The sequence below is a fragment of the Anas platyrhynchos genome, chromosome 21 (assembly GCF_047663525.1).
Source record: "Anas platyrhynchos isolate ZD024472 breed Pekin duck chromosome 21, IASCAAS_PekinDuck_T2T, whole genome shotgun sequence".
NCBI classification, from domain to species: Eukaryota; Metazoa; Chordata; class Aves; order Anseriformes; family Anatidae; genus Anas; species Anas platyrhynchos.
The window spans coordinates 4,914,318-4,928,179 of NC_092607.1; the positions used below are offsets into that span (position 1 = coordinate 4,914,318).

Below are 13,862 nucleotides of genomic sequence, written 5' to 3' on the forward strand. Positions count from 1 at the left end.
CTCTTAACCACAGCTTGTGGATTCCTGAGCCAAGATATCTGATTAAAAGAAATAGTTATGTACATTTAAAAGAATTCAAGCTTGTGCCATATATGACAGCTGATATATTTTATAAAAGATGAGGAACACAATGGCATCCTGTTATCGTTTAGGCTCTTAGATTAATCTCTCTGTCTACTGTATCTCTCTCTAAGAAGGTGAATAGACATTTCTGTGAACACCTGGCCTATATTTAAAGCTCTGGGATTTGGACTGATTTTAGAAGGAAAAAGTATGTATGGCTTGAACCACTTTAGAGAGTATTTGTCACCTGTATTTTCTTTTCCTTCCTAAAAGATTTTGTACCCCTAGCTATACTTAGAAATAAATCAGTAGAGAATTTTCCTCCAAATAAGACCTGCACAGAGCATTAGAAAATTCAGGTTTGGGGTTAGGAATTAATCATTAAGAAATATCTTCCTGGGAAAGCAAAAGTGTGTTGGCAGGAACCTTGCTGCAGTCCTCTTGCAGGCAAGCAGTGAACACAAAAGATTTGAGTTTAGCCCTGGGGGTGACTGGCTATTACGTGGGAGGAAGGGAAAAGACTAAAATCAAGTAAGGCTCACAGGATGAAAAAGGAGTGTATAGGAGTGGGGGAGGAAGAACAACAGAGAATTTTAAAGCAAGAGAACTGGAGTCTGGCAGATGTGAGAAACAGCAGGATCTCAGATACACCTTCAGGAGATGGGGCATGCTGACACCAGTTGGGACACAACTGACCAAGTGGGGCAGCAAGCTGGCTGGCCTTACCAGCAGAGCTTTAAACTGGATTCAGCAGGGGAAGGGGATGCACTTCTGAGTGACAGAAAAGAACCAGAGAACCCTGTCATTTTAGGAAGCAGCAGGGAAATACCTGTGGATTGTCCCAAAGGAATTAGGGAGGGCTCCTCTAAAAAGGTCATGTGGCTGATAGCCCACCTGAAGTGCCTTTACACCGATGCAGGCAGCACAGGGAATGAGGAGGAAGAGTTGGAAACCACAGTAAAATTAGAAAGCTGTGACCTAATTGCTATCATGGAAATGGGACAAATCATGCAACTGGACACGCTACAGTAGACGGCTACAAGCTTTTCAGAAGAGAGGCAGGGAAGGAGGGGTAGGGGTGTTGCCCTCTGTGTTAAGAAATGGATAGGTTGCTGTAGCAGTTTAACCCGGCCGGCAGCTAAACACCACAGAGCTGTTCGCTCACCCTCCCACCTCTCTCTCTGGGATGGGGGAGAGAAACAGGAAAGTGAAGCCTGTGAGTTGAGATAAAGACAGTTTATTAAGACAGGAAAATAGTAACAATAATAATAATAACAATAATGATGATAATAGTACTACTACTAATCATGTGTACAAACAAGTGATGCACAATGCGATTGCTCACCACCCGCTGACCGATGCCCAGCCTAACCCCGAGCAGTCCAGCCCCCCTCCCCTGGCTAGCCACGCCTATATATTGTTTAGCGTGACCCCAGATGGGATGGAATACCCCTGTGGCTAGTTTGGGTCACCTGTCCTGGGTCTGTCCCCTCCCAGCTCTTACTGCACCCCCAGCCTGCCCGTTGGCAGGACAGAGCAAGAAGCTGAGACGTCCTTGGCTTGGTGTAAGCACTGCTCTGCAACAATTAAAACCATCAGGGTGTTATCAGCACTCTTCACATCCTAAGCCAAAACATAGCATTCTACCAGCTACTAGGAAGAAAATTAACTCTGTCCTAACTGAAACCAGGACAATGGCAAAGGGTTGCCTCTGAGAAACTGGTTGACAGCATGTAGGTGGAAATTAAGGAGTGGATCAATAAAGGACACCTCGTGGCTGGGGTCTGCTCCAGGCCACCTGATCAAGAAGAAGCTGTTGATGAGGCCTTCTTGCTTCAACTACACGAAGCATCATGCTTGCACACTCATCCTGATGGGGGATTTCAACCATCTGGATATCTGCTGGAAAAGGTACGCAGCGGGCTGTACGCAATCCAGGAGATTCCTGGAGTGCATCAAGGATAACTTCCTGGTCCAGGTGTCAGATAAACCAAGCAGAGGAGAAGTGTTACTGGGCCTGGTGCTCACCAGTGCAGATGAACTCATTAAAGAGGTTAAGATCAGAGGCAGCCTGGGCTGCAGCAACTGCACCCTGGTTGAGTTCATGATCTCGAGGAATGCGGGCATGGCAAAGAGCAGTCAGGACCCTGAACCTCTGAAGAGTAAACTTCTAGATTTTTAAAGAATTAGTAGATGAAATCTCCTGGGACACTGGGGCAGAGTAACTGATCAGTGCTGGCAATTCTTTAAGGAGTGTTCTTGGAGTGTAAGAGCTCTCCCTATCCCCATGTGTAAGAAATCAAGCAGGGAAGGCAGGAAACTGACGTGGCTGAGCAAAGACTTGCTGGTCAAACAGGGGTATAAGGAAATTAACAGGCAGTGGAATTGGAGAGATGCGGATTTGGGTGGACCATCCAGTAGATAAAGAATTGACTGTAGAGATAGGACAAGGGGTAATTGCTTTAAGCTAAAAGAAGGTAGGTTTAGAATAGATGTGAGGAAGAAATTCTTTACTCTGAGAGTGGTGGGATACTGAAACAGGTTACCCAGAGAAGCTGTGGATGCCCCATGCTTGGAAGTGTTTGAGGCCAGGCTGGATGGGGCTGTGGGCAGGCTGGGCTGGTGGAAGGTGTCCCTGCACATGGGGGTGGGGGGTGGAATTAGATGATCCTTGATGATACTTTCCAACCCAAACAATTCTATGATCCAAACAATTCTATGATTCTGTGAAGAGTCTTCAGTGTTGGACACTGGTCTGCTTCCTCCTTGCTCTCCAAGACCTACACCTCTCTCCTAGTTTAACCAAGAAGGGTTCTCCTATTATGTCATCTTGGATAAATCACGATTAAGCAAAGAGCTTCAAGATCAAGAGGAAGATATCTTGTTTCTAGCCACCTGTTTGCTACTGCTGCCGCCTTGAGCTTCATCCATACCTTCAAAGCTGTTTCTGAACCCTCAAAGGTTGACGTAACATTAGGTAATTTTTCTCCTATGGTTGCTGGTTGCATGCAGCATGTGGAGATTACCACCTAAATTCATTCCTGGGGTAGCTGCTGGGAGCTGAACATAAAGGGAATGAATGTGTGGACTCAGAAGAGAAATTGATTGCTTTTAAATGGTTTTCAAGATACACATGTGGGCAACACATTTTTTGTTTATCTTTCCTTTCTTCCTCAAAGTCCTGGTTATTTGTCCCTGCTTTTGTATTCTAAGTGAAGTGATATGAACTTTGTCTCTGGAAGCAGGAGACTGGTGTAAGGACTTTTTTCCTTTAGCTGCAAGTGGGGAAATATTCTGATTTTTAACTCATGAGTCACAGGTACATAAAGGGTTTGAATATGTGTAGGTTATACACCTTGGACATACTGGTTACTGGTAGAATGACTAAAAACTCTGGAGGTGGATGTACTGATACTGATGCTCAGCTGGGGATGATTAAAAATGCCTTATTATTTTTTGTACATCTTTTTATGTAGAGTAACCTACATAGATTTGAGTCCTGATTTTTGCTGAATGTGTGAGGAAGGAGTTGACCCTGAAATCTGCATTTTCAGCATTATGTTTTGGCTCTGTTGGAAGCTGGTGTTCTGCTGTCATTGTGGGCAAACCCAAGCTCTGGTCCCTCACTGGATTAACCAGCCCTATTTCAGTGTGACTGTGTGCTGTTGGTGCAGGTTTTGCAGTGCTGGTTAGACTGTACTGAATTCTTTGGTTAACAGAACCCTTCAAAAACAAACAAAAAATCCCACTAATCAATCAAATAACCCTAAAACAAAACAAAACCAAGAACCCAGAATTCTTCTTAAATGCAGGTTAGTTTTGCTAAAAATGCTTGTTTAAGGCCTATTTATCTCCCTGTTTATCTACTCACTAAAAAGCCATCTTGTTTATGACAGAATTCTCCACATGAAGAAAACTACCATTGTCCACTGAAGAGGAGCAAATCCAACCTACCAGCTTCAAAGCTCTCTAGTTAAATTGCTATGCACACTAGACAGTTTGACATATACATTTGAGAAGCTAATGAAAGACAGAAGCCGTAATGTGTTCCTGATTTGGTTTAGCACTTTGGGTTTAACGTTAGACATTGGCAGATGGTCTGAAATATTCGGCATTTGCACAAGGCACAGTAGTTACAACATGAATTCAAGTGTGGTTTGCAGGTTTTGAAATTTGGCACGCAGTCAGCTGCAGGTGTGGGCCTTGGTTTTGGAGGTTTCTTCAGTTCAGCTTTTTTCTACAACAACAACAAAAGAGAAAATTCATACAAAGGTAAAACAAGTACGAGTCAGAATAAAGGGTAGATGCAAACAAAATGAGTTATGGGAACCTGTGGCTTGAGGTTAGTAGGTGGTTGCTAGCAGTGGGACCTCTGTTAGGTAGCAATATAGGATTGATGTGGTGGGACTGGATCATGGAAAATACTCTCTTGCTGCAGCCTATCAAGCAACAACTGTGTGGGTCTGGCTGGGATGGAGTTAACTTTCCCTGCAGCAGCCCATACAGTGCTGTGCTCTGCACTTGTAGCCGGTATCACACCAGTGTTGTATCTGCTGCTGAGCAGTGCTGGCACAGCATCAGGACTCTAACACCCCGAGAGCCAGCAGGTTGGGGGTGGGCGAAAAATGGGAAAGGAACATCACCAGGGCAGCTGACCTAAACCAACCAAAGGGATATTTCATGCCATATGGGGTCATGCTCAGCAATAAAAGGTGGGGAAGGGGAAGGGGAAGGGGAAGGGGAAGGGGAAGGGGAAGGGGAAGGGGAAGGGGAAGGGGAAGGGGAAGGGGAAGGGGAAGGGGAAGGGGAAGGGGAAGGGGAAGGGGAAGGGGAAGGGGAAGGGGAAGGGGAAGGGGAAGGGGAAGGGGAAGGGGAAGGGGAAGGGGAAGGGGAAGGGCCTCTCATTGGTAAAATGACTGTCCTCCCAAACAACTTCTACATGTAATGAGGCCCTGCTTCCCGGGATGTGGTCAAACATTACTCCTTGGTGGGAAGTAGAGTTTTTTTTTTATTTTTATTTTCTGTGTGCTTCCATACAGCTTTTTTTTTTTTTTTTTTTTTTTTTTTTTCTCTTTAATTAAGTTATCTCAAACTGTAAGCCTTTTTTCTTTCCAGCATAATTTCTTCTTCCTCTCTTCTGATAACAGGGAGTGAGAGAGCGGTTGTGGTGGAGTTTGGCAGCCCAGCTGGGTAAAACCACAAGAGTTCCATATTATAAGTAATTATAAACGTGACTGGATAAAGCTTTGGATTATACTCTGAAGCGAAGAATATGGCATCACCAAAGAAAGGGACACACAAATCTTCAAAGATGATGACATTATTATAGGTAACAAGTTACTCTTGGATCTCCAAAATTTTTAAATGGAAGAATGAAACCTCCCTGTCATCTGTGGGGATGGGATCCACTTTGTTTTATGAACTGTGTGGCTGAGAGAGAGGGGAGGTTATTTGGCAATACTCTACCTCGCCAGGTTAGTTTGGCAGTCTGCTTTTGGAGCTTGGTAATCAATTGTGCATTAGATTTGTGTGTGGGAATCCTTAACTGTAGACACAGCTGAGTAAGCTGAAAAAGATCTAGCCTGCCTGAAGAGTGTTGGTACCACATGATTTGGAGAGGGAGAAAATTTTGGCTTGGTCAGCATGCGCCTGGGACCTGGGCAGGATCTCTGGAACCTTCCAGCTACAGCTGCTCTAGGCAATTTTTTAACTTGGTAAGTTTGCCAGAAGTTCCAGTTGTGAGGTAAAACATTATGCAGTCTATAAATGCTTGAGGCACTTTTAAGACCAAGTACTTGAACAAAGTTTGATTGCCAGAATGTCCTGCTCTGAGGAGAAGGAGGAAAAACGTGACCTCCTGAGGCTTCTTTCAATCTAAGCCATCCTTTGGATTTAGGAAGTGTTCCAGGGAAAGCTGACCACACAAGACACCAATTAGAAAGGAAAAGGAGCTCTAAATGTTTCTGGTTGCAGCTATTACTGGTTTGGCTGTAAATGGCTATTGTGACTGTAAATGGCTGTTGTGACAAACTAAAAATGAAGTAAGAATGCTATTTTCTACTCTACTAGAGAGTCTTTAAAAATGTAGGAGTTCAGTCCAGGTAATATTTCACATTTAAGACCTAATGGCTACAGGTTAAAGAAATCTATCAATCTGTATCTACAGATTTGATAAAATTACTTGGTAATATTTTTCAAGCAAATAGCAAATTCTTTGGATGCCTCTACTTCTATTTTTTAGCACCCGTAGTTAAAAATGAGCAGATAGTGGGTTTATGCCCCTGGGCTTCAGAGCCTGGACAGTTAACCTACATGGCAAGACTGGGAATGGTATCTTTTTTGGGAGATATCTAAACAGTGTTTTAAATATGTAAAGCAACTCAAGGCTAAGTTACCTTTTCTATAAGAGGACTGTAAAATAAAACAAACCAAAAACAATTAAAAAACAACAACAAAAACCAATAACCTGTAACAAATCTACGATCATACTTTTCCTTCCATCATTCATGTTCTTCATCTGTTTCTACTGTATTAAGCTTCAAACTGTATACAAATTATTTAAATCAGGGAATGACTGTAAAAGCTTTTCAAATGAATGCACTGAGGAAAATGATAGAAGTAGCAAACCATTCCAATTTGTTGATATTTTCTGAACAGCCACTTACCTTGGAAGATTTCTTGTTCTCTGCCTCTTTCCTGCTGACTCTCTGGGACCTTTTAGTTAAATCTTCAAAGAAAACATCAACATGCATTATTAAATCAGCCTTACAGCAAATATAATTTAATACAGATGCTTGATACTATTTTTGTGCAACAGAAGGCAGATAACCTGCATTGCTACCACACCACTGCAGTCTTCCACAGCTGAATGTTTTGCAGTAATGAAGTTCTAGGAACTGTCCTCACTTGAAAGTAGCATCTGAACTTGTGCTGTCGCTGTTGCTCATGTAAAACAGAAGACTTTTACTACATTTGTATTTTAGGAGGTTTTTTTTTTTTTTTTTTCCCCACAGTTGCCCAATGTGTTTTTTAGATATTTGGACCAATGTGAACAATAGTTTCAGATAAATAAAATTCAAGGGTCCTCTGTAAAAAAAATAGGGTGTTAATGCACATCAGTCATGTGAACAAAAATGGGAAAAACCTTCAGAATTCCAAAATTTTTTCTGTAAGAGGTGGTGTTACCTACATAAATTTGTCAGGAATTAAAAAATATGCTCTGGGTTCTCAACTCTGGTAGCTGATTTTTTGATTTGGTACTTTTTTTTTTTTTTTTGGAGGGGGGAAGAAAATTTCAGACTGCCTGATGTAAAATTTTTGGTTTTATTTTTAGATGAAAACACCAGTATTATGAAATTTCCCATACTATCATTTGAGGAATATTAGCATTATTACTATATCAGCTCTAAAATTATTTATTAGTGTATATTAACTTAATGACTAAGACTTATCTTGTTATCTAACACAGCAAGACTTTTCTGCTAAAGTGTGAGGCACTTCCTGTCTCACTAATCTATCATGATATTTTCAAAATCTTGGTTATCTGTGTGTGAGGTTTGTAATAAGCACAAGCTCCATGTAATTAACTACTGGCATAAAAAGATTTACATATGCCCACTGATGGATAGTGGCTTCTTGTCTATTCCAGAACTTGCTATAGAGATTTATACGAACACTTAATAATTGCCAGAATTTGCAGAATTACACAATTAAGAATTCACTGCTTGGCAGTTTCATTTACTATCCTTGCATTATTATAGAGTTACACATCTGTCTCTAAGAGACAATGGGAGGAACAACTGTATTTCAGGCATAAAGAATTTCAGGCCACTCAGTAAGAGCATGGCTTAAGCAGGCATCATACCAAGTGGTATTAGGGGCTTAGATCAGTTCCAGCTGGCACATTATGTTGGTTTTGTTATACTGCCCTTTGAAACTGGGTTACCCTTTGGTAACTGAGTTGCTTCTAAGTCATTTAATTCTACATTCATTTAATTTTCTACATTACAACTGCAATTGCATTGTAATGTTTTACTTACAGAATTGTTTTCATTTTGTTCATTTAAATGTTGTACGATGTCATTAACTGAGATTTATACATTGCTGTGACAAAAACGTGTGTTAGTTGTTCCAGGCAATTTGGCAAAGAAAATGATACCCAGTTGGCAGCTGAGAGGGAAACAAGGAAATGCTTTTTTGGAAGGATTTGTACTGTAGTCATCTCTTCCTTAGTTCCTCTGCATTAGGTAAAACACCTGCCAGTAATTTCATATTGCTCATATTCTATTTACCATGTTTTCAACTACTGCCTAATTAACCAGCTCATTACAAATCTCATCTATGAAAATACAAGGAAATGTAATACAGGCTTGTGCAAATATTAATAATACACACCTCTAACTTCTGTTGATACAACTGCAATTTGAAGTGTTATAAAAACCCTGCATTAATTAGATGATTGCATCATGTTCTAGTTGATGCTAGGAATTCCTCTGCTTATGTTTTAAAACATGATTCAATTCCAATCTCAGGTCTTATTGAATTAGAGCCACTCATAACATCATTTGATACCATGACCACTGTGATTTATTGGCAGGTGTGTAATCTTGATTGCAAGTGAGGTTTATTACTTGAATATTGTTATAATTACTATTTAAAAAGCGATAAAAAAGCGATTAAAGCGATAAAATTTGTAAATATGTAAACAAAGATGATGAGAAATGTCTCTGTTTGCATGTAGTAGATTATGTGGATCACCACGACACATTCTAACTGATAAATCATAAAGAAATCATGTCCTTAGATGTATTACGAGTGGAGAGTAGGCTTTGGTTATTTGAACATTTACTATCAATTCTGAATTAATTGTTTCTGTGGTGGTGATGGGAAAGACCATACCATCTGCCTTTTACCATGGCACTGTAGTTATAATGATACCACCACATGCGGCATCATCCTCACCCCTGAGCAGTGGAAGCAGCAGCAGCTTGCTGTAGGACTGCGCTGCTGGTTGCACCCATCTCTGTGCCCACTTCCTATATCTGGCTGCTTTTCCCAAATGCTTTCCCCATTTGCATTTGTTTCTCCCATTGTTCTGGGCAGGACTGGCTCCAAATCATTGCTCTTTCCCTCTAGCAATGCTTTCCTCTCAAGCTCTGTGTACGCTCGTTTAAGAACAGCTCCATTTCTTCATCTAGCTGCTGTGTAATGCACAGAGCCTAGCAAAAATAAGGGGAAAAGGATAGCTTCTAGTTACACCTCACAGTGCACTAGGGTGAGGCAAGTGATGCTATTCCCAGCTCACTTCAGTGAGAATGATGAGACTTGCTGGCATCCTCCTGCTCACGGCAGAGGTATCTGCAGGGCTGGAAGATCACCTTGGTCCAGTAACCCAAGTGTGCTGCTTCAGCTGCTAGAGCAAAACAATGTCAGATCTGAAAGATCATGGCTAGAGACTGTCTTCCTAGGTCATCCATTAATGCACAATTTGGACTGTTATATTTAGCTTTGCAAGTTATAATTTATTTATTTATTTATTTTTAGCTAGTAAATGATAAAAGTATTGTGCCTTCCAATTGTCTAAAATAAAACCTGGAAAGGTTTTGAGCACGTGCCATTTCAGCTCCAAAGTAAACTGTTTTAAAAGGTTTGTCAATTCTACCGAGTGAGAAAAATTGTAGTGATTTCTCTCAGCCTTCTTACTCACTTTGTATTGCTCCAAGTGTAGATAATGAGGCAGCAGAGGATCAGGCTGGCCTCTCACCTTTGAACAACTGGGCTGTAGAAAGGCCTTGAGATACCTCTGGAGATGCCTCTTGCCACAGGAAAGTGAGCACAGACATGGTCAAGAGTTTTGTACAGAGAGTAAAAGTTTCAGTACAGGGAGTTTTGCATCTGTATTTTCCTTTTGGGAATAAAGATACCAAGAACCAAAAAAGCAGTCTACAGAAAAGGAGAGCATTATGCCAAGATATGTTCGGTTTTAGCTGAGCATATTATATTATTTTGCATATTATAACTCTTTGGAATTATTCTTGCATTTTGGATGTCAAATGTTCATTCTGTTTATATGCGTATAGGAGAAGGATGAATGCAAAGGGCAGATATTTTCATTCTTCTTACATTTTTTCTTTTTCTGACACTTAATTGTGGTTTGCCACATTGCCATTCTTGGGTACTGCGCCTGCACTGCTACTGCACTTCTGTATAGTACTAAGGCATTGTATGAAATTACAATGTTGTAGTAAGCCATCAAAATAGTACATATTAATCAACAGCTGTACTTTCTGGAAGTGCTGTTCATTTGGCATCGAATGGCAGATTTTACTAACCTACTATGGAGATGGGTGGGAGATCTGACAGGTTCATTTTGCTGTTCCTTGACAGGTTGCGTTCTGTCTTCTCCTCGATTACCATGTGAGAATTGGTAGCTCTGAGCAAATTGTAGCAGAGCAATAGGCTTAGGAAGAGGTTCTTTTTTTCCATCCTGGGGAGAAAAAATCCCATTGTCAAAAAACCAAGATCAGTCAAAACCTGCATGTAGAAGAAAAGCAAGGAAATGAGTCTCAGCAACAGTTTGCTATCCTGTTGATCAATTGTATTAACATACCTTTGACAAGTTTTGAAGACCCTCCCTCTGTTGCCACAACCTTTTAAAGATAATAGCGAACAGAGGCAGAGGCTTTGACTTGTACCTTCAGTGTCCTAGGATGCACCCTGCCTGGTCTCATGGACTTTTCTACATCCACTTAATTTAAGTGCCCTCTGACTGCATCTTTGCTTGCAGTATGTAGTGCTGTGTTCCTGCAGGCTCTGCCTCTCGGCTCAGGCACCTGGGAGGCCAAAAGCAGACCTGACCTTTGAAAGCTGAGGAAGACATTGAGTACCTCAGATTTTTATATATCCCTGCTCCACTGAGAACCTGAGCTGCTCTCAATGGGCCCAAGGCCTCCCTTGGCTGTGTCATTGCTGGCTGTGTGGATGGGCACCATCACTATCAATAACCATCTGTGGATACATGCAGATTGTGTGGATAGCGAGTCCATAAAAGTACTTTTGCTAATGATGATTATTGATTATATATCCTTGTGAGTATGTCCATCCTCTCCCTCTGGCCATAAGTGCAAGGTTGGTGTGAAAAACTTTTTTTTTCTGTGGAAAATGTCCTGTTTATCACCTATCTGCTACTGACCATAATCAGAAATCCCTATTTTATTTTTATGTTTATTTTTATGTTTATTTTTATGTTTATTTTTATTTTTATTTTTTCTGTTTAGGGTATTTTCAAGACATACCCTGAGACTATTTTTATAATTCTCCTCTAATACCTCTAATTACTGGTATCGGCTCTGTTTCTTCTCCAGCCTACTTATTTTCCCTTTGGCTTTCCAGAAGTTACTCTGGAGGCAGAACTGCAGGTGAAGCTCAGTGGTTACGTGTCTGCAGCTTGGGAATTTCATTCATCTGCCCAGGCTGCTGCCAGATGAGTGTGTCTCCCTGATGCCCCTGCGATGCAGGACACCAATCCACTCCCTGCTGTGGCCAGCTGGCAGCAAGAACCCAGTTTTCCCCTTTTATAAAATAGGTTTAAGTAAATCCTTGTTCATCTGCAGCAAACAGTTCTTAAATTGTTTTTAACCAGAAAAAATACGTGAATTTCTAGGATTAAAATTTTCATAGGTTGCCAATGTGATACATCCAAATTTCTGCTTCTTCTTTAAATTGAAGAAAGTCTATGAAATACTATTGAGTCAAGTCAGACTGGCAAAGAGCATTGGAGGGCTTCTTTCAGTTCATTCTCTTACTTTTGTTCTTCCTTCCAGACTTCCCTGAGTTTTTTGTTTGTTTTCATTCCCAGGTACAGAGGCCAAGCACCAGGCACTGTCTGTTCTCTAGTTTTTCTGTACCATAACTACAATGAGTTTATTAAAACAAATTCTGCATGTTGTACAGAGACAAGTGTACAGAGACAAGTATTTGAAGCCGTTTGTTAAATTTCAGGGTGATTTTAACTTAAGCATCTTCCCGAAGTTATTGAACTCATTCTATCTTTCTTGCTCCCCTACTCCTTTTATTTCTACTTTCTGTTTTCTGGTTCTACCTTTTGTTTCTTTTCATTTTTAGCTATGCCCTATGTCCTGTTGTTTTTGACATGGACAAACCTTAGACAAATGCCTTTCATGCATTTTTTTGTCCTTTTTGTACTCTTTTATTGTTTCCCTACCCTGTTCTCATCATCCCCAGCTCGATATTCCTGAGAAATGGAGTAGAAATTGAATATATCTCCACGCACAGGCCAAGTTTAAACACTTAAGTTTGAGTGCAAAAAAAAAAATAAAAATTCCAAACTTAACAATTTTGGATTTCAAATAATAGGAAAGAACTGGATATATTGATCACATCATGACAACGACAGTGTGATGCAGCGTGAGGAAAACATGAGAGAAGCAGCCCTGCAGCTCCCAAGGTCAGAGCAGCAGGAGGGCAGGAGGTGCTCCGGGCACGCAGCAGCAGTTCCCCTGAAGCCTGTGGAGAGGCCCCTGGTGGAGCAGGTGGATGTGGGGGGAACTGCCACCTGTGGGTGACCCATGTTGGAGCAGTTGCTTGTTCAGGACCCTTCCAACCCCAACCATTCTGTGATTCTATGAACTGGGAGTGAAGCTACACCTGGGAAGAAGGGGGTAGGGGGAAATTGTTGGTTGTTTTTGTTGTTTGTTTCTCACTATAACACTCTATTTTTAATTGACAATAAATTAAATCTTCCCCAAGACAAGTCTGCTTTTTTTTTTTTGTGATTGTAATTGGTGAGTGGCCTCCCTGTCCTTATCAACCCATGAGATTTTTCGCTGTATTTTCTCCTGCTGTGCTGCTGAGGAGAGGAAGTGAAAGAGCAGCTTGCTGGGCACTTATCAGCCAGCCAGGGTTACCCACAGCACTAATACACTATTATTACATTCTCTAACTTCACGGTTTTGAAAGCATCTTACTAAAATATACCTTTCCATCATCTCCTTGATTGTATCAAATGATTTTCTTATATTTTCAACAATTAAAATGTGCTACAATGAAAATTGTTTCAGAGTTCCCTCTTTGGAAAAGGAAAGCAGTTTGTTGGGTAGCTGAGATATGTTCTATATCTGCAGCAAATTGGCTGTACTAACTTTGAGCAATACTTTTCTTGTGTCTATATTACCTGTTCCTTGATTAAATAAAGAATCATAGAATCACAGCATATCCTGAGTTGGAAGCGACCCACAAATATCATCGAGTCCAACTCCTGTCTCCACACAGGCCTACCCAAAAATCAGACTTCAGACCATACGACTAAGTGCACAGTCCAAACACTTCTTAAACTCCAACAGGCTTGGTGCCGTGACTATATCCCTGGGAAGCCTGTTCCAGTGTTTGACAATCCTCTTGGCGAAGAACCTCTTCCTGACATCCAGCCTGAACCTCCCTGCTTACAGGAGATTCAACCCTGCATCAACCCTGCTTACAGGCTGCCTGAGGTTTCCTGAGCACAGTTCAAAGTGACAAGCGAGGCACCCAGTTAATCTACACAGATTTTTCATGCAGGAATACACGGTGTCTACCATGACTTGGTTTAAATATATTTAAAATCCCTGATTCACAGATCCTGTATTTATTACTGTTATATATAAATCAAATCATTTTGAACTCTCTATGTGTTTATATAAGTGGCGGATAACTCAGCACACAGAAACTCTCGCAAACTACACTGAGTTTATTTTCATTTTCTGCATCTCCACTGGTCTGTCAAAACCCTTGTAATTATATAA

The 13,862-nt window shown here is 41.0% G+C and overlaps 1 protein-coding gene across 4 annotated transcripts in view; it reads right to left on the reverse strand.

The window, feature by feature from the left end:
* Positions 1-4,109: 4,109 nt before the first annotated feature.
* ASIP (agouti signaling protein) overlaps positions 4,110-13,862 on the reverse strand; it is a 67,725-nt gene continuing 57,972 nt past the window's right edge. For 3 of the 4 annotated variants that reach the window (XM_072026258.1, XM_072026257.1, XM_072026256.1), the window contains exons 2-4: positions 10,395-10,549; positions 6,729-6,790; positions 4,110-4,300 (exon numbers count right to left, since the gene is read on the reverse strand). In XM_072026258.1, coding sequence (XP_071882359.1) covers positions 4,124-4,300; positions 6,729-6,790; positions 10,395-10,548 — 393 coding nt within the window. In that variant the 5' untranslated portion in view covers position 10,549 and the 3' untranslated portion in view covers positions 4,110-4,123. 4 annotated transcript variants of the gene reach the window in all.